This window comes from Triticum dicoccoides, chromosome 5A (assembly GCF_002162155.2).
Source record: "Triticum dicoccoides isolate Atlit2015 ecotype Zavitan chromosome 5A, WEW_v2.0, whole genome shotgun sequence".
NCBI classification, from domain to species: Eukaryota; Viridiplantae; Streptophyta; class Magnoliopsida; order Poales; family Poaceae; genus Triticum; species Triticum dicoccoides.
In genome coordinates, this window is record NC_041388.1 from 434945668 (window position 1) to 434961181 (window position 15514).

Here is a 15514-nt window from a genome sequence, read left to right on the forward strand (position 1 = left end):
CTTTCCCGCCACCCGTTTCCTGCCAATCGTTTCGCGCCAACTCTTTCCCGCCACCTGTTTCCCGTCATATATTCGCGCCAACTCTTTCCCGCCACCCGTATCCTGCCATATGTTCGCGCCAACTCTTTCCGGTCACCCGTTTCCCGCCAATCGTTTCCCGCCATACCGCAGTCGTTCTTTCCCGCCATTTTCTCATCCCTACCTATAAAACCCCCTTCAGACAGAGGAGGATAAGCATTCTAGTGTAGTGTAGTTGAGATGTCCCATTATCCTTTCGATCGTAGTTTTCACCCTGAGATGAGTAGGACTCTTCTAAGGCTAGCTACCGATTTCAGGATGGACAATAGGATAGTTCCATGGGACGAACTCACCGGTAGTGACACCATAATGAATGAGTTGGCTCACGAATTACGTATGTCTAGGTGGCCTGAAAGGACCTATGAGGAGGTACGTATAGAACTTCTTAGGTTGCATGCAAGGTGGAAGAAGGTAGTGGAGCCGAAGAGTGAAACTTTTAGAAGGACTGCAGAAAAGCATCCATTTTTATGGACTGAGGAGAGCGAGGACGAAGATGATATCTTCATGCCGCCGCTTCCGGGTTCTGCATCGTCAAAGAGCAAGAGTTTTGCATCGTCCAAGGGCAAGAGTACTGCATTCTTGGAAGGGCAAGAGTTCTGCATCGTCCAAGGGTAAGAGTTCTGCATCCTCGAAGGGCAAGAGTTCTGCATCGACGGAGGATGACGATGATGACTTCATGTAGTTTTTATGATGTATGTTATAAGTTTAGTCGTACGTACCGTTAATTTAGATGTAGTTCTATCTAGTTGTTTATACTGTCTTGTTGTGCGAGCATTATGTTCTATCTAAATATGATGTTGTAGTTCAGATAACAGAGTACTAAAATAGAGTAGGCATATGTCTCATACATAAGTACATAGTCATTAGTCTCATACATAGAATAGACATAAGTCTCATACATAAGTAGATGGTCATGTCTCTACTGATAGATGGAAGCGTCAGTGACGACGTCTGGCCTGGCGGGGAGGCGGATCTGGAAGCGGCGACCATCCCAACCTGTTAGGTGGCCTAATGTTACGAGGAGGAATTTCAGACTCTCCCTGGTCATGCTGTGTATCCTGTGTGGGGCCTGGTGGAGGAGTCGAATACATGTTCATCCACTGGGTGTGCTGCGACATCTGAGCATGTATGTTATCCTCGGGATGTTGATCACTCCCCCACATATCATGTGATACTGACATAGACGCATGATATCCGTAGGCTCCTGCACGATGGAACGTTTAGTCATGAAGAATGAGGTCGCCTCAATTAATATTGAAAACAATAAAAATGAAGACACTTACCTGCTGGTTGTGACGGCTGCTCTGGCTCAAACACGAAGCTCGACGACGGGCCGTGCTGCTGTGGCTGTGGAGAAAACACGAAGCTCGACGAGGGACCGTGCTGTTGTGGCTGTGGAGAAAACACGAAGCTCGACGTGGGACCATAGTGCTGTGGTTGCTGCCACGTTGAACTGTCAGGTTGGTCAGGACGGGGTGGCCTGGTTGTCGGCTGATGTGCTAGACGTGGACGTGGTTGACGTCGGTGCATGGAGTGACGCGGCTGCTGGTGCTGGTGCTGAACAACGTCGGTTCTCGGGGTGCACGTGATAGCCTCGTACACAGTCCGTATCTTGTTCTAAATTCGTTCCAAGAAGGGTTGTAGCACTGGACGGTGCTGAAGAAGAGGTCCAGACGACAGTGATCGTCCAAAGGTGGTCACGTCCTCATAGATTTCGTGTGTCAAGGTAGCCTGTAAATTTCCATGACGATTAATAATGTATGTCTCTTGCACGTCAAAGTATGTGACAACATTACTTAAAGAAAATATATCTTACCACGTACTGCCTAGAGCCCGAAGTGTCATAGCTCGGGTACATATCCGACGGAGTAGGATCCGGTATCTCCTCTGGGTGGGAGTGCTCAACGATGCGTAACCGTGTTCCGGTCATGTAGCGCCGTAAATAGAGATTGAATTCATTGAGATCAAAATTGTGATTCTCGTGCCATAGATGTGTGTTTGTTGTCTCCCATTCTATAACATACGGCTCTAGTCTAACTAGCCAGTCAGCAGTTGTCCAGGTCATGCCCTTCCTTGTCGTCCTAAAATTGTGGTGTGTGTTCAACAATTACCTAAAGCTTCGAATAGAGTACTATGAAAGATAATGCAACATTGAAAAACTGGTTAATACCTGTGGATGTGTGCTGGCACCGGGTTCTCTATAGGGGAGGCAGCTCCAACTGCAGAAGACCAAATTGCCTCATAACCCTCTGTTGTGCCATCTCCTCGACGAAGACATCGAAGATGATCTTTGATTTTGTCATTCAGTAATCTCGGTCCCTTGTGCATAGCACAGACAGACCACCAGGGTATCTCGCTTGTATGGCTGCTTCCGTGTAGGGCTGCCAGATGACCCCGGTGTACGCATCGAACTGCTCGTTCAATACTGTGTATGCCTTCCTAGTCTGATCACTAGCAAAGTGTCTATGCAGAAAACAAAAGTTAGTAGCCGCTAGCATCGAACTATCTCTTGTGCAGAAAAAAGTTGCATTAAACTATAACACGGTGCATACCTCGCGACGTGTCCAACACAGACCGAAAGTAGGCATATCGATGCTGTCAACATCAAACATGGCGTCTATAGGCTCACGAACACGTACATCTGGTCGCCCTATAGAGAACCTCTCCCACGACCATAGTTGTAGGAATAGAGGGCATCCAACACGGGCTGGCTTTCTCGATGTAAGCTGGCAACCATTGCACATACCTCGGTATGTAGCCGCTAAGACCGTCGAACCCCAACTCCTCTGTCTGATCTGATCCGCCATCTGAGCGCTCGCTATCTCGAGTGCCACAGGGATGTAGAGCGCGCTAATAGTGGTAACATGGTTCTCTGTGAACATCACCTTGCCGAAAAGCCACATTAAGTAGGCCTCCAGGCTCCGAGTGATCTGTTCCGCAGTCAACGGCGCACGGAAGTTTTGGATCTGCATTAAGCAAAGAGAAAGTTTTAGTTAGCCGCAGTTATTTTCTTTAAAACCATATGCATGATAACTTGAAGATAAGAGGTTGAGGAAATTACCCGAAAATTGAGCAACCACTCATACTTAGGTCCGTGATGCTCCCATACCGGATCCGGAGCATCCGAAAAAACACCATAAAAACGTTGTGTAAGGGCTCGCTCCCAACCAGCAGGTGCGTCCAACAGTCCTATGGCATGACCTGCCAACGGTAGTCCGAGCAAAAGTGACACATCCTCCAGAGTAGGAGCCATCTCTCTCCATCGGAAGTGAAACGTGTGGGTCTCTGGCCTCCAACGGTCCACTAAGCAGCTCAGCAAGGACCCGTCGATGGCGATGCGTCTCTCACCCAGGATAGACTCAACCAGACGCGCGAAAGGTAAAAGGCCGGTCCATTTCAACCTTCATCAGAGAACATTTCAGTTAGTGTCTCCCATTAATATGCATGTCAGTGTGCAAATTAATAAAGCATGTACCGCTGAAGCCATCCTGGGTGTATCATCCAGTTTTCCTTAGGAGCGCGAGTGACCAGAGGCTCAAGCTTGCGCTCATACCATATCGCACCACGATGACCCCTATTAATGTCCCCATTCAGCAACCACATTCCCGACATTCCTGCACATAAAAAATCAGAACATAGTGCCACACTTAATAAAAATTCAGAACATAGCGCCACACTAAATACAAATTCATAACATAGTGTCACACTTTATAAAAATTCAGAACATGGTGCCACACTTAATACAAATTCAGAACATAGTGCGCCACTTAATAAAAACTCAGAACATAGTACCACACTTAATACAAATTCAGAACATAGTGCCACACTTAATACAAATTCAGAACATAGTGCCACACTTAATACAAATTCAGAACATACTACTGCTAGCTTAGCTTCTTCCTCTCGCCCTTACTCCTCTACTGCCTCTACCTCCTCTTCTTCCTCGGTTGCCTCGTCCACGCCCAGTGACGAAAGTGGGACAATTAGTGTCCCTATGGCCAAATTCATTGCATAGAATGCATTGCCTAGTTGGACCTCCTGCTTCAGATTCATCCATATCATTCCAGATGCGCTGACACTGCCCGTCTACCTCTACTTGTACGCATATGCTCTGGGTTTGGAATGTAACGTCTTTCAGCGGGGTTGACGCTGTTGAAATTACCCATTGATCAAAAACCCATTAGCTCACCTGTCCAGGTATTGAGGACAGACTCTTTCAGAAAAAAATGGAGACACAAACGATATTGCGTCCATTCCAAGCTGCTCGCAAGCAGCAAATACATGTAAGCAAGGTAGGTGAAGCAATTTCGGTTTGTTGCATGTGCACTCACATGTTGGCCAGGCTTGATTACCAATTTTCACATCATGCGTCCTCAACTCATTTGCACATCCGAATTTGTTGTTGGCTAAGCGGACATCAAACCTTCTTTCTTGATTACCGATGGCGACTACAGTGTGTGACCTAGCTTTTTGCATCTTGTTGTCCATGTACTTCGTGACTCTTTCACAGTATTGTGTATTCGGGTTGTTGAAGATATGCTGCTCTGCTTTTTGACGTCTATCTCCGATATACTTGACGGTGCCATAGAAAATACCCTCAACGATGGCTGTAAGTGGCAATGCTCGGTTTCCTCTGAGGACAAAGTTGTAAGTTTCCACGAGGTTCGTTGTCATGACACCGTACCTTGCTCCATGTGTGTCATGTAGCAAAGACCACCTCTCCAGAGGCTCATGCTCTATCCACTGCTCGAAGGTTTTAATCGACCTCCCAAGCCTTCTCCTAGTACCAGGTGGGTCAAAGCCTGGCAGGTCACATAGCCCAACAGGCTCCTCCTCCATGGCCGATGTTCCTATTGCCAACTGTGCAGCTACTGCTTCAACATGTGCCCTCACCGCTGCATCTCTTGCAGCTTTCCTGTCCCTCACGTGTCTCCGCGTGCACACATTAAGTATGTCGCGTATCAAATTGTACTTCCATAATTGGTTCTGCTTGCAGAGTTTTTTGAACAGATTCACCAGGTTCTTATTTCTAAACTGCGAGAACAAATTAGCCCCCAGATGGCGCATGCACCAACGGCTCTGCAAGTCCTGCCATGGAACTTGTTCCTCAGGGCCTGAGTTTGTCAGTGTCCTTATCGCACTGAGTATACTTGCATGCCGGACATGAAGGATGCACACATTGGGCTTCTCCTTCACAACTGATATTTTCAACTGCCTGAAGAACCATGTCCAACTTTCAATGTTCTCACTCTCCACAAAAGCAAATGCGAGTGGGGCGACTTGATTTTGGCCGTCTTGACTGTCAGGATCTGACCCTTGTACTTGCCTGTGAGAAAAGTACCGTCAACACATATCACCGGTCGGCAATGCCTGAAAGCTTCGATGCATACACCGAAAGAGAAGAAGAGACGATGCAGCACCCTCACAGTTGGGAATTCTGGCATGAACATGTCTTGGATATCGATATAGGTGCCTGGATTCCGCTGCTGCAGGGTTTGGAGGAGCTGGACAACAGAGTCATATGCATCAAAATAAGAACCAAATCTCCTCTCAAGCGCCGCATGCTTAGCCCTCCAAGCCTTGCCATAAGAAATTATGTACTTGAACCTGGCGAAGACTTTTGTCTGGACTGCCTTCACTTCCATAGCTTTGCCCTGCACTATCTCATCGTAAAACAACCGAGCAATAAGCGTCGATGAAAGGTTGGCATGATCCTGAGGGATGCAGGGAATAAGACAACTGTGATTAATTAAGTCACTTATCACCCAACTTGTGCCATACTTAGGGAGAAAGCCGTGCACCCTGGCGGGACAATCTGCGTTCTTGCATACCATTGTCAGGAATTTCTGACTGGACACCTGAGCTGTGAAAACCCTTTGCGTGGACATTGCCCAGTTAATTATTGCATCTTTCAGGGCTAGCTTGTTCGGATACATAGCACCCGTCACAATATTGTTCTGGTGATATTGCCAGGCTGAATCATGTCCATCATTCACGGTCATTGCAGATGAGAAGTCATGATTCCACGATGCAGGATTCGGGACCTCCTCTGCATTTTCTTCTTCATCTGACTCGTCAGAATCATCGGCATGACCCCTTTCAACATCGGTGTCTTCTTCTTCCATCTGGTCCTGCATGTGCCCATCTACCTCATCGGTGTCCACCTCGCCATTGTAATCACCATCGGCATTTCCTCCTTCTACCTGACTACTCTGCCCATGGTTCATAACCATAAGCATTTCCTCCTTCTACCTGACTGCTCTGTCCTTGTTCGTAACCATCATCTCTAGCATTTGACATAGATAACTGCCTCCCTACACTGCTATGACCAGGATCGTAGCCACCCTCGCCTTCATGTGCAGTGACCTCCTTCACGACGGGAAGCACTAAAGCAACAGGATTGCATCCCCTTCGTTCACAACCTTGTAACCACCGCACCCATTCGGAGTCTCGCTCTATCGGCCTCAAATAAAAGTAAATTATTGAACTTGACAGTGTCCACAATGCATGAACACCGACGGTGTGTGTTTCAGTATCAAGACCTAAACTTGCCGCAATCCATTCTTTCAACTGACTGACAAACCATGTTTGAGGTGCGCTCATTGGCACATCTATGTGAGTAAATTCACTCGGATCTGCTCCCATCTCAGTTGTTTGGACAGTACCAGGACCATAGCAAAATCTGAAGCTCACTACATCGGACATCTCGGCTCACCTATTTTTTTTCAACAACGAAATACAAGTATTAAGCAACAACTTAATATACCCCCACTAACAAATATTAGACATGTCTATATATTAGCTAGCTATATATTACAGAATATTAACGGAGCAACTAATACTACCGGAGCAACTACAAATTTTTACACAACTAATTAGTTAACATCTAAATATATTTACGTATACTACCGGAGCAACTAACAATAATCACACACCTAATTTATTCACATCGAAACATATTAACAAATACTACCGGAGCACCTACGAAAAATAAAATGTTGGTTGAAATATACCCTTGAAGCGTGCGTGCGAACGACGAACTACGGCCTTCAATCACCGGAATCGGAGCGGGAAACTCCACCAAACTGCCGGAGCTTCACCTCCACCGCCTCCACCACACTGCCCCAACTTCTCCACCACCACCTCCACCTCCACCGCCGCAACAAGCTCCACCAATGAGCTGGAAAAAAACTCCACCTAAATGCTCACCACGACCGCCATGAGCTACCCCATCAGTAGATCGAGGTCTCTTTTGGTTGCCCTAACTGAGTAGAATCCATTCGCGGTGCCAAATCCACAAATAAATGGTTCATTTAGGTGTAGAAATTGGGGGCATTTTGGTGTACGGAGAGGAGAAGGAAAGAACAGAAGAAGAACGCTCGCGTGGGAGGAGGAAGAAGACGCAGGGAGCCGGCCGTGCCGCGCGAGGTGGGTCCACACCCTGTCGGCCCGCAGCTGGCCGATCGGCCCGCGATAAGCTGACAGGGGCTCTCCCCGTGACCGCCGCGCCGACAGCTCCCTCTCTCCCCCCTCGTGACGTGGCCTACCCAATCCGCGCGCGACACGTCGCAGGCTGGCCAGCTATCGGCCTGCTACTGGCTGAGTGCACCCAGTCGGCCTGCTGTGGGCTGACTAGGCCCAATCGGTCCGCAGCGGGCTGACGGTGTATTATTTCTAAAATTCTTTTTTTAAGCGTAATATTTGTGCAAATTAATAAAAAAAATTGTATTATTTAAAAAAAATAGCCACATGCAAGTGAGAACAAACGCAAAAGGACAAAACACATTGGAAGAGGAATAAACAAACCAGCCGACAGGAGAGAAACATGACAACCAGGCAAAGAACGGGAAGAAGGACGTAAACAACGGGACTGTCTATTTAACAGTCGACTGAAAATCAATTCGATTTCAGTCAAATTTTCGAGCCAATCAAATTGTTGCGGTTGTACGTACGCTCACGGATCTCTCATTCAATTGTTTTCCCTGACCCGATACCAAAAAAGACCGAAAAGCTAGGACAGACTCAATACGCCCAAAAAAACACCTGACAAACACGACACATGAGAACACTTGAAAAAATAGGTCCCAAAAGTTCACTGATACTGTATACAACACCCAGACGAAAAAAACATAGGTACCGGCGTGAAAAGGCGTCACTTCTCCATCAACTTGTAGTACAGTCACAGTGTTAAAAACAGTAGAATCTACAGTTTAAATAGTGTTTCCATACAGTGTAATTACAACACAATGGCAGTGTAAATCTGACAATGAACTACAGAATTTAGAGAAGAGTTACAGTGCTATTAAGGTAAATTTCTTTACAGTGTAATTTACAGTAGACTTACACCAAAATTACACTGCAAATACAATATTTACTGTGAAGATTACAGTGTAATTTAGAGTAGAGTTACAGTGTAATTACAGTAGATATCTTTACAATGTCATTTACAGTAGATTTACACCAAAATTACAGTGCAAATACAGTGTTTACTGTGAAGATTTACAATGTAATTTAGAATAGAGTTACAGTGTAATTACAATAGATTTTCTACACTGAAGTTTACCCAAAATTACAGTGTAAATAGTGAAAGATTTACAGTGTAAATTGCAGTAGAAACATGTGTAAATCAATTGAATTACACCAGTATATTTACAGTTTTACAGTGGAGTTTACACTGTAAATCTGCAATTGAATTACAGTAGTAAGATATGCAGTCTTTACAGTTGAAACACTCTGACCGTAAATTGCTCACAGTAAGAGAGTGCTAGATGGACAAACCCCGAAACCTATCTAGAAAAATGATGTTACCTAACGGATGATACATTGTCCTATGTTACCGTAAATTGTCCTATGTTTCTTTTCCAAAATGTGCACGTATACGGAGCAACGGATGATACATAGCTAAGGTTATCACTAGAAAGTGAAGAAATTGCATTTCTGAATGTAGGCCCACATTCATTCACACAACTCCTACATTCAAAGGTAATATATAAGGTAAAGCAAAGAACAAACACCAAGAGGTAGAGAACTGAAAACATTGTAGCGGTTACATACTCTAAATGTACTCTTTATTGTTATCCTTCTAACTGGCACATACAACATCACTGGATTCAGATATGGAGCAGGCCAAAGAAATTGAACAAGGAAATTTAGTTACAAAGAAGTTCGAAATCAGTAGCAATCGATTTGACAAGCCGAATACTGTAAGAGGGACCTCTGTTTTAGCAAACTTAAGGAGGCACTCCATTCCATATCTCTGAACAACATCCCTGTACCTAGGGCGCAAGCATTGACAACAGTAGTGAAAACCTGCCAGAATATCTACTAGATACAATAATCAGGGGGGAGGGGGATTGAGAGGGTAGCTTACCACAATACGTTCTCCGACAGATGAAATCTTTCTCTTTAAGCATCTTACTCTGTTAAAAACATACAAAGGGAGAAAAAAACATTCAATTAACCAGAGAGAAGAGAGAAATCAAACAAGAGTGATAAGCAACATTAAAATTCACACACATGATTCATGTAGATGTGAAACAGAGCTTTGTTAATATTTCCATCAGTCTTAGATAGGTCCCGAGCATAAAAAGGGTATAGTTAGGAGTAAGTAATCTGGTACTATATGGTTCATGTAAAGCAAAAAGAGCAAAATAAAGGACAAAAAGTAATACCAATGCTGCATCAATTATTCATTATCAGCAAAGTCCTTAGGCATGAACGGTTTGTCAAACGAATCTGCAGTGTCAAAAAATGATTCGACAGGGCCACCCTGTTCCTAAACCTTGCGGAGTCTACCAATTTCTTAAAATTAAGCCTATAAACAGATTACATGATAAAATAAAAGAATAGAAAATAGAAATTAGGAAAGTCAGAAAGTGCTACACCGAAACTATTAAACAGTTGAACACCACTTAAAGGAACTGAAAATGCAAGACTTACGTTTAAATTATAGTAAAAAATATAATACCGTAGTGTAAGTTTCTGTGTGCTATCACTGTAACTATTTGCATATGTTATAATTTAAATTACATTAACCCAGAATTGATATTACAGTGAATCAAAATAGAAAATTACATGAACTCAACTGCTCACTGTAATCAGGGCAATTACATTGAAGAACTGAAACAAAATACATACATTACTTACACTATAATACTGATCCAACTTACACTATAAAATCCAGGCAAATTACACTGAAAGAATATGGGAAACTACACCGTAATACTGGTCCAAATTACACTGGAGGGGCATTACACACCAAATAAGGCTGGATGTAGAATTACAGTCAAAAACTGAGGAGATTACACTATAATACTGATGCAAATTACAGAGTAATCAAAAAAGGGCATGAATTACAGTGCAAATGCTGATACAATTTACACCCAAAAACTGTGGGATTTACACTATAAATACTGACGCAAATTAACATAACACAATTGGCGCATTAGACTGTAATTTAGAGATTCAGATAACAGTACAGTGAAATTCAGAAAATATTAGAGATACATTAGACTGTAATTCTAGCGCATTACAGTGTACTTCAAAGATAATTTGCGTAATAATAACTTGGTGGATTACAGTGAAATAAAGACACACATTACAGAGTAATTTGAGAGATACATCATAACACAACTGGGGGCATTGCAGTGAAATTCAGAGACACAATATAGACTAAAGAAACAAAAGTTGAACTAGTTGAACTACATTGTAGATCAGAGTTACAAATACAGAGTAAATTCAGAGCTAATCCAATGCTACTGGACCAATGCTACTAACACACCAATGCCAGCTGTAAATTCAGAGCTAGTCCAATGCTACTGGACCAAACAATCAACAAGAAAAAAGAATCCCCATGCAATGAACACTGAAACTATGGCAAAAACACTGAGAAGCATGAGGTTGCAGTGAAGCTACACAGGACGAGGTACAATGAAGCTATAGGGGCAGCTAATTGGGTTAAAAATCGCACAGCAAAACTGCATACAATACTAGGTAAATCTCAGTGTAACATACACTCCTATTATGGGGGAACACTGAAAAAACAAGCATAAAATTCAGGTAGGTACAGAGAAGGGAACGTCCAAACAGAGAAATTCAGTAACCAGCGGGATAAAACAACGGCGTGGAACAAAAACATGAGTAAAATTAGGGGCTACAACTACAACTACAACCCAATACAGAACAACCAGAACTCGATCTTCAGAAGTCAAGCCACGGGATCCACCCCTGAAAACTAACGCCTATACGCCTACCTACACATCAACAGCAGAGAACTTACGTCTACGCGTACATCCACATCAACAGTAGAACACTGCCCAGGGAAATGGCCTATGAAATTCAAACCGGGCGGGATTTGGCCTACATCCGCAACAAAAAACACAAGACCACGGCATGGAGGACTATGGCACGCTGCAAGCTCCTACAAAAAACTCAGACGCACAGGCTGAAGACTATGGCGCGCTGCAAACGGGCTGAAGCAGAAAACCGCGCCTGATGAAAAAAAAACAAGCCCGAAAACCAGCACAAAGCCAACAGGACCGAGCGTGAATCTCAGCGAGCGGCCAACAATTTGAATGAAAGCAAATTGAAAATCAGTCAGCTGAAAAATAGCAAATCCGTAAACAAATCAACCTCTGGATGCGAACCATGCATGGAAACCAATAGGAAGTGCCGGCCATGCATGCCCATGCAGCCAATGTCAAAGTGAATTAGAATTCTCAGCGTTAATAGCTAGTTGCACACAAATGTGTACCCCTCCAAAGCCCCTACTAAAGCATGTGTCATATTCTGATTGGTTGCGAATCAACCTGTGGTTGAGTTGGTTAGGTGGACAGTGGTATCCCCAACTCACCAGGGTTCAAATCCTGGTGCTCGCATTAATTCTGGATTTATTTTAGGATTTCCGACGATGCGCTTTCAGTGGGAGGAGACGTTCCGGTTGACGACGAGGTGCTCATAGGGGTAGGGTGTGCGTGTGTGCGTTCATAGGGATGAGTGTATGTGCGTGTATATGAGCGCTTGTGTTTGTACTGATGCTCAAAAAAAAAATCCGATTCGCTAACTTTTCATTGATAAGCACGTGTCGAGAGGAGGAGGTGGTTTACAGGAGGAAGGGATCAGCCGGTTGATTTACAGAGTTTTCCAAAGAATATACGGTGTGTGTGCGGTGGTGGAGTCCCGTCCCGTCAGTCGGGCTTCCCCCGGTGTCTTGTTTCGTTAGGCTGCCCCTCCGCGGCCGGTGCCGACGCGATCGATCCCCCTTCCGCCTCGCCTTCTTTCTTGGATCCGAATTCAGATAAAGCTCTCCCTGCTGCCTCAAAACTGAAAATAATAGATAGAGCAGCCGACCTGGAGAGAGAGAAAGAAAGAGAATCGCTCCGCCTGATCTGTGCTCTCGGCTCATGTCTATGCAGCGCGATCGGCGTCGCCGGCCAACTCAAGGCCGCAGTAAGCCGCCCGACTCTCACCTCCCTAGCTCGGCCGTTCTGTTTATTCATCTCTGCCATGTGTTGTGTCTTCATGTCCTGATGACATCTAGTTCAGCACGTTTCTTTTAGCATCAACAGCCTATAACCAAGCTCTATTTTTCTTTGTTTGCCATTAATAATCTGTAATCTGTTCAATGTCTTACCAAGAGGGCTGGGCGGCGGTCGATCTGTACAAAATTTATTGTATCTGCCGTTTACAGTTTCTTTTCCCCGAAGAATAAAAGAGCAATATACCTGTAATTTTATTGTGTCTAACCAATGCATCGTGTATCGCAGATGGACTGGTGACTTCATCCCTGGCTAAAAGGAAGGACTCACCCTGCATACATGATGAAAATTCTCGACTTGATAAAAAATCGAGATATTCAGGACCACCCCTTCTAGAGGTTCGCCATAAGAATGCTGATAATTAGCAACTTACTTATATTGCAAGTAAAATATCACTGTGACGGTTCTAGCTGCGCAAATTGGTGGATCAATACTAGCTAAATAAAATTATCTCTTCATAAGGACTAGACTTCCTACTTTCCTAGCTATAGCTATCCCCGTACTAGTTGCTTCAACTTCTTCCCGTGTGATTGTGCTACCTCTGTGCTTTTGTTGGCTTCGTAGTCCACTGCGGTGCATATGTTCGTGTTTTTCACCGTAGCTGCTAAAGCTGTTGGATTCGTTTACATGGTCTTGTGCACATTTGAATGCTCAGATATAACTACCTTATTGTTAGTGTTATTACATACGATCCTATTTTTCCTTTCCAAAATTGAAGCAACTGTTCGCCTTTACAATCCCTAAGTTGATCTTTTCACCAATGCTTGTTCATGCAGGACATTTGGCATCATATACATTCTCTGCTTCCTCTGCGAGATGCTGCACGTGTTGCCTGCGTGTCTCATTCATTTAGAAGTTCTTGGAGTTGTTTTCCCAATCTCAGCTTAACTAGGGAAACACTGGGTTTGGATAACGGGGTGGATGGATTGTCATGTCCATGTGAAGTAGCGATGGATCTTGCAAGGAAAACCGACCATATTCTAAAAAACCACTCAGGCATTGGCGTTAAGGCACTCAAGCTTGAAATATGTGATTTCCCCTTTTTCAACACCTCCTGTGATCTCGATCGTTGGCTTCATATTGCTGTCAAACCAGGGATTGAGGAACTTAACCTCCGGCTTATTGAATCTCGTGCATCTCTTTGTCGAGAAAAATCTCATGCAGCTCTTTGTCGAAAGATATCTCAAAAATCACATGCAACTGTGTACAACTTTCCATGCTCACTTTTAGATGGGAGTGGCAAGTCGATCCAGCAGCTTTATCTCAACAACTGTGCCCTCCGTCCCACGGTTGCACTTGGCCGCTTAAGAAGCCTGACTAGTCTAAATTTTTTTTTTGTGCGTATTACAGAAAATGAGTTAAGGTGCCTTTTTTCCAGTTCAATTGCTTTGGAGAAACTGACACTCAGGTCCTGCGATGAATTATTTTTCCTGGAGATACCTAGCCTGTTGCAGCGGCTTAGCCACCTGGTTGTCGAGGAGTGTACAAATCTGGAAGTGATAAAGAGCAAAGCCCCTCATCTGTACAGTTTTGGATATCGTGGTACCCTAGTACGACTATCTCTTGGTGATTCATTGCAAAACCTATACATTGATGCTTCAGATCAGGACGTTGTTCATCATGCTTGTGCCGATCTTCTGCACGTGGTGCCAAATCTTGAAGCTCTTGAAATATCTTCATATTATCCGGTATATTCTTATAGTTTGGATTATTAGACACCAGAACTACGCAACAAGCAGTAACCTGTACTTTACTGGGATAATTAATCTAAATCATTTTTTATGCAGATGAATACACTGGTGGTACCTGGCAAATTTCTCCACCTCCAACGACTATGTATTGGGTTTTTTACCCCAGACTATGACTATTTGTCTCTGGTTTCTTTACTCGATGCGTGTCCTTCCTTGGAGACTTTTGTATTGTCCGTAAGTCTACAGAGTGTAGTAGAAGTTGTACATACACCCCTAGCAAAACTATGTGCAGTTTTACTAAGTTATATAGCATTAATACAAGTATATGTTTTGTCTTTTCACTGTTGTTATTGACATTGCCATCTATCCAATGTAGGTAGAGCCAGATCGCGTGAGGAAAGAATCAGTTTTAGGAAATTCTTCTCATAATCTAATCCAGATGCCAGGCCACATGCATAGGAACATAAAGGATGTGCATATCATTGGCTTCTGTTATGCAAACAGCATGGTTGAGCTAACATGCCATATACTTGAGAATGTGAAGTCGCTTGAGTACCTTACACTGAGCATCTCTGGGGATGATGAAATTTTGTGTTCTAAAAGTGAAAATGGTATATGCCTTCGAATGAACAAGTATATGAGGATGGAAGCCCGCAAAGCACTCTTGGCCGTGGAAAGACACATTTTGGGGAAAGTTCCATCTACCGTAGAGTTAGAAGTTGTGAAGCCTTGCAGCCGGTGCAATACTCTTTAAAATTTAGGCCAGGAATAAGGTGCTCTTCCCGTCTTTTAACCCAGGTGCATGTTTTGCCATTGTAATTTCTCTTTCTTGCACCTTGTGTGTGCGTGCGCGCGTGATTCTACACGGCCAGAATAAGTGGTATTTGCATCATTTCTTTTGTTCTTGTTCTGATCGATTAGGCTTGTATTTTAAGTGGGCTGTACCTATTGCACTAGTTGACTAGTGATTATAGTTGGGTACAAAAGCTGTGAGGTATCATGGTCAAACAAAAAGGAAAATATTTTTTTGTTCGAAGTAGGAATCTCGTCACATGATGCACACATTTATTTTATTAAACAAAATTTAGTGGCGTTGGTGTTTATATATTTATAAAGAGATTACATGTACAACTACAAGTCATATATGAAGCTACATACAAGTCTAATACCCTCCCTCAATTTCAACCGTCTTCCGCAAGTTGAGATTGC

The 15514-nt window shown here is 43.8% G+C and overlaps 1 protein-coding gene across 1 annotated transcript; it reads left to right on the plus strand.

The window, feature by feature from the left end:
- Nucleotides 1-12329: 12329 nt before the first annotated feature.
- Nucleotides 12330-15312, plus strand: LOC119297560. Its single transcript, XM_037575301.1, has 5 exons — nucleotides 12330-12525; nucleotides 12843-12952; nucleotides 13391-14302; nucleotides 14402-14539; nucleotides 14682-15312. The coding sequence occupies exons 1-5, from the start codon at nucleotides 12480-12482 to the stop codon at nucleotides 15057-15059; spliced, it is 1584 nt and encodes a 527-aa protein (XP_037431198.1). The 5' UTR covers nucleotides 12330-12479; the 3' UTR covers nucleotides 15060-15312.
- Nucleotides 15313-15514: the final 202 nt, after the last annotated feature.

What these genes read in the sequence shown, in the direction of transcription:
- LOC119297560 (XM_037575301.1), top strand. Translation starts at nt 12,480, where the DNA reads ATGTCTATGCAGCGCGATCGGCGTCGCCGGCCAACTCAAGGCCGCA. An exon ending in CCGGCCAACTCAAGGCCGCA is followed by an intron (nt 12,526 to 12,842) that starts GTAAGCCGCCCG and finishes CGTGTATCGCAG; the next exon opens with ATGGACTGGTGACTTCATCC. An exon ending in TGGAGACTTTTGTATTGTCC is followed by an intron (nt 14,540 to 14,681) that starts GTAAGTCTACAG and finishes TATCCAATGTAG; the next exon opens with GTAGAGCCAGATCGCGTGAG.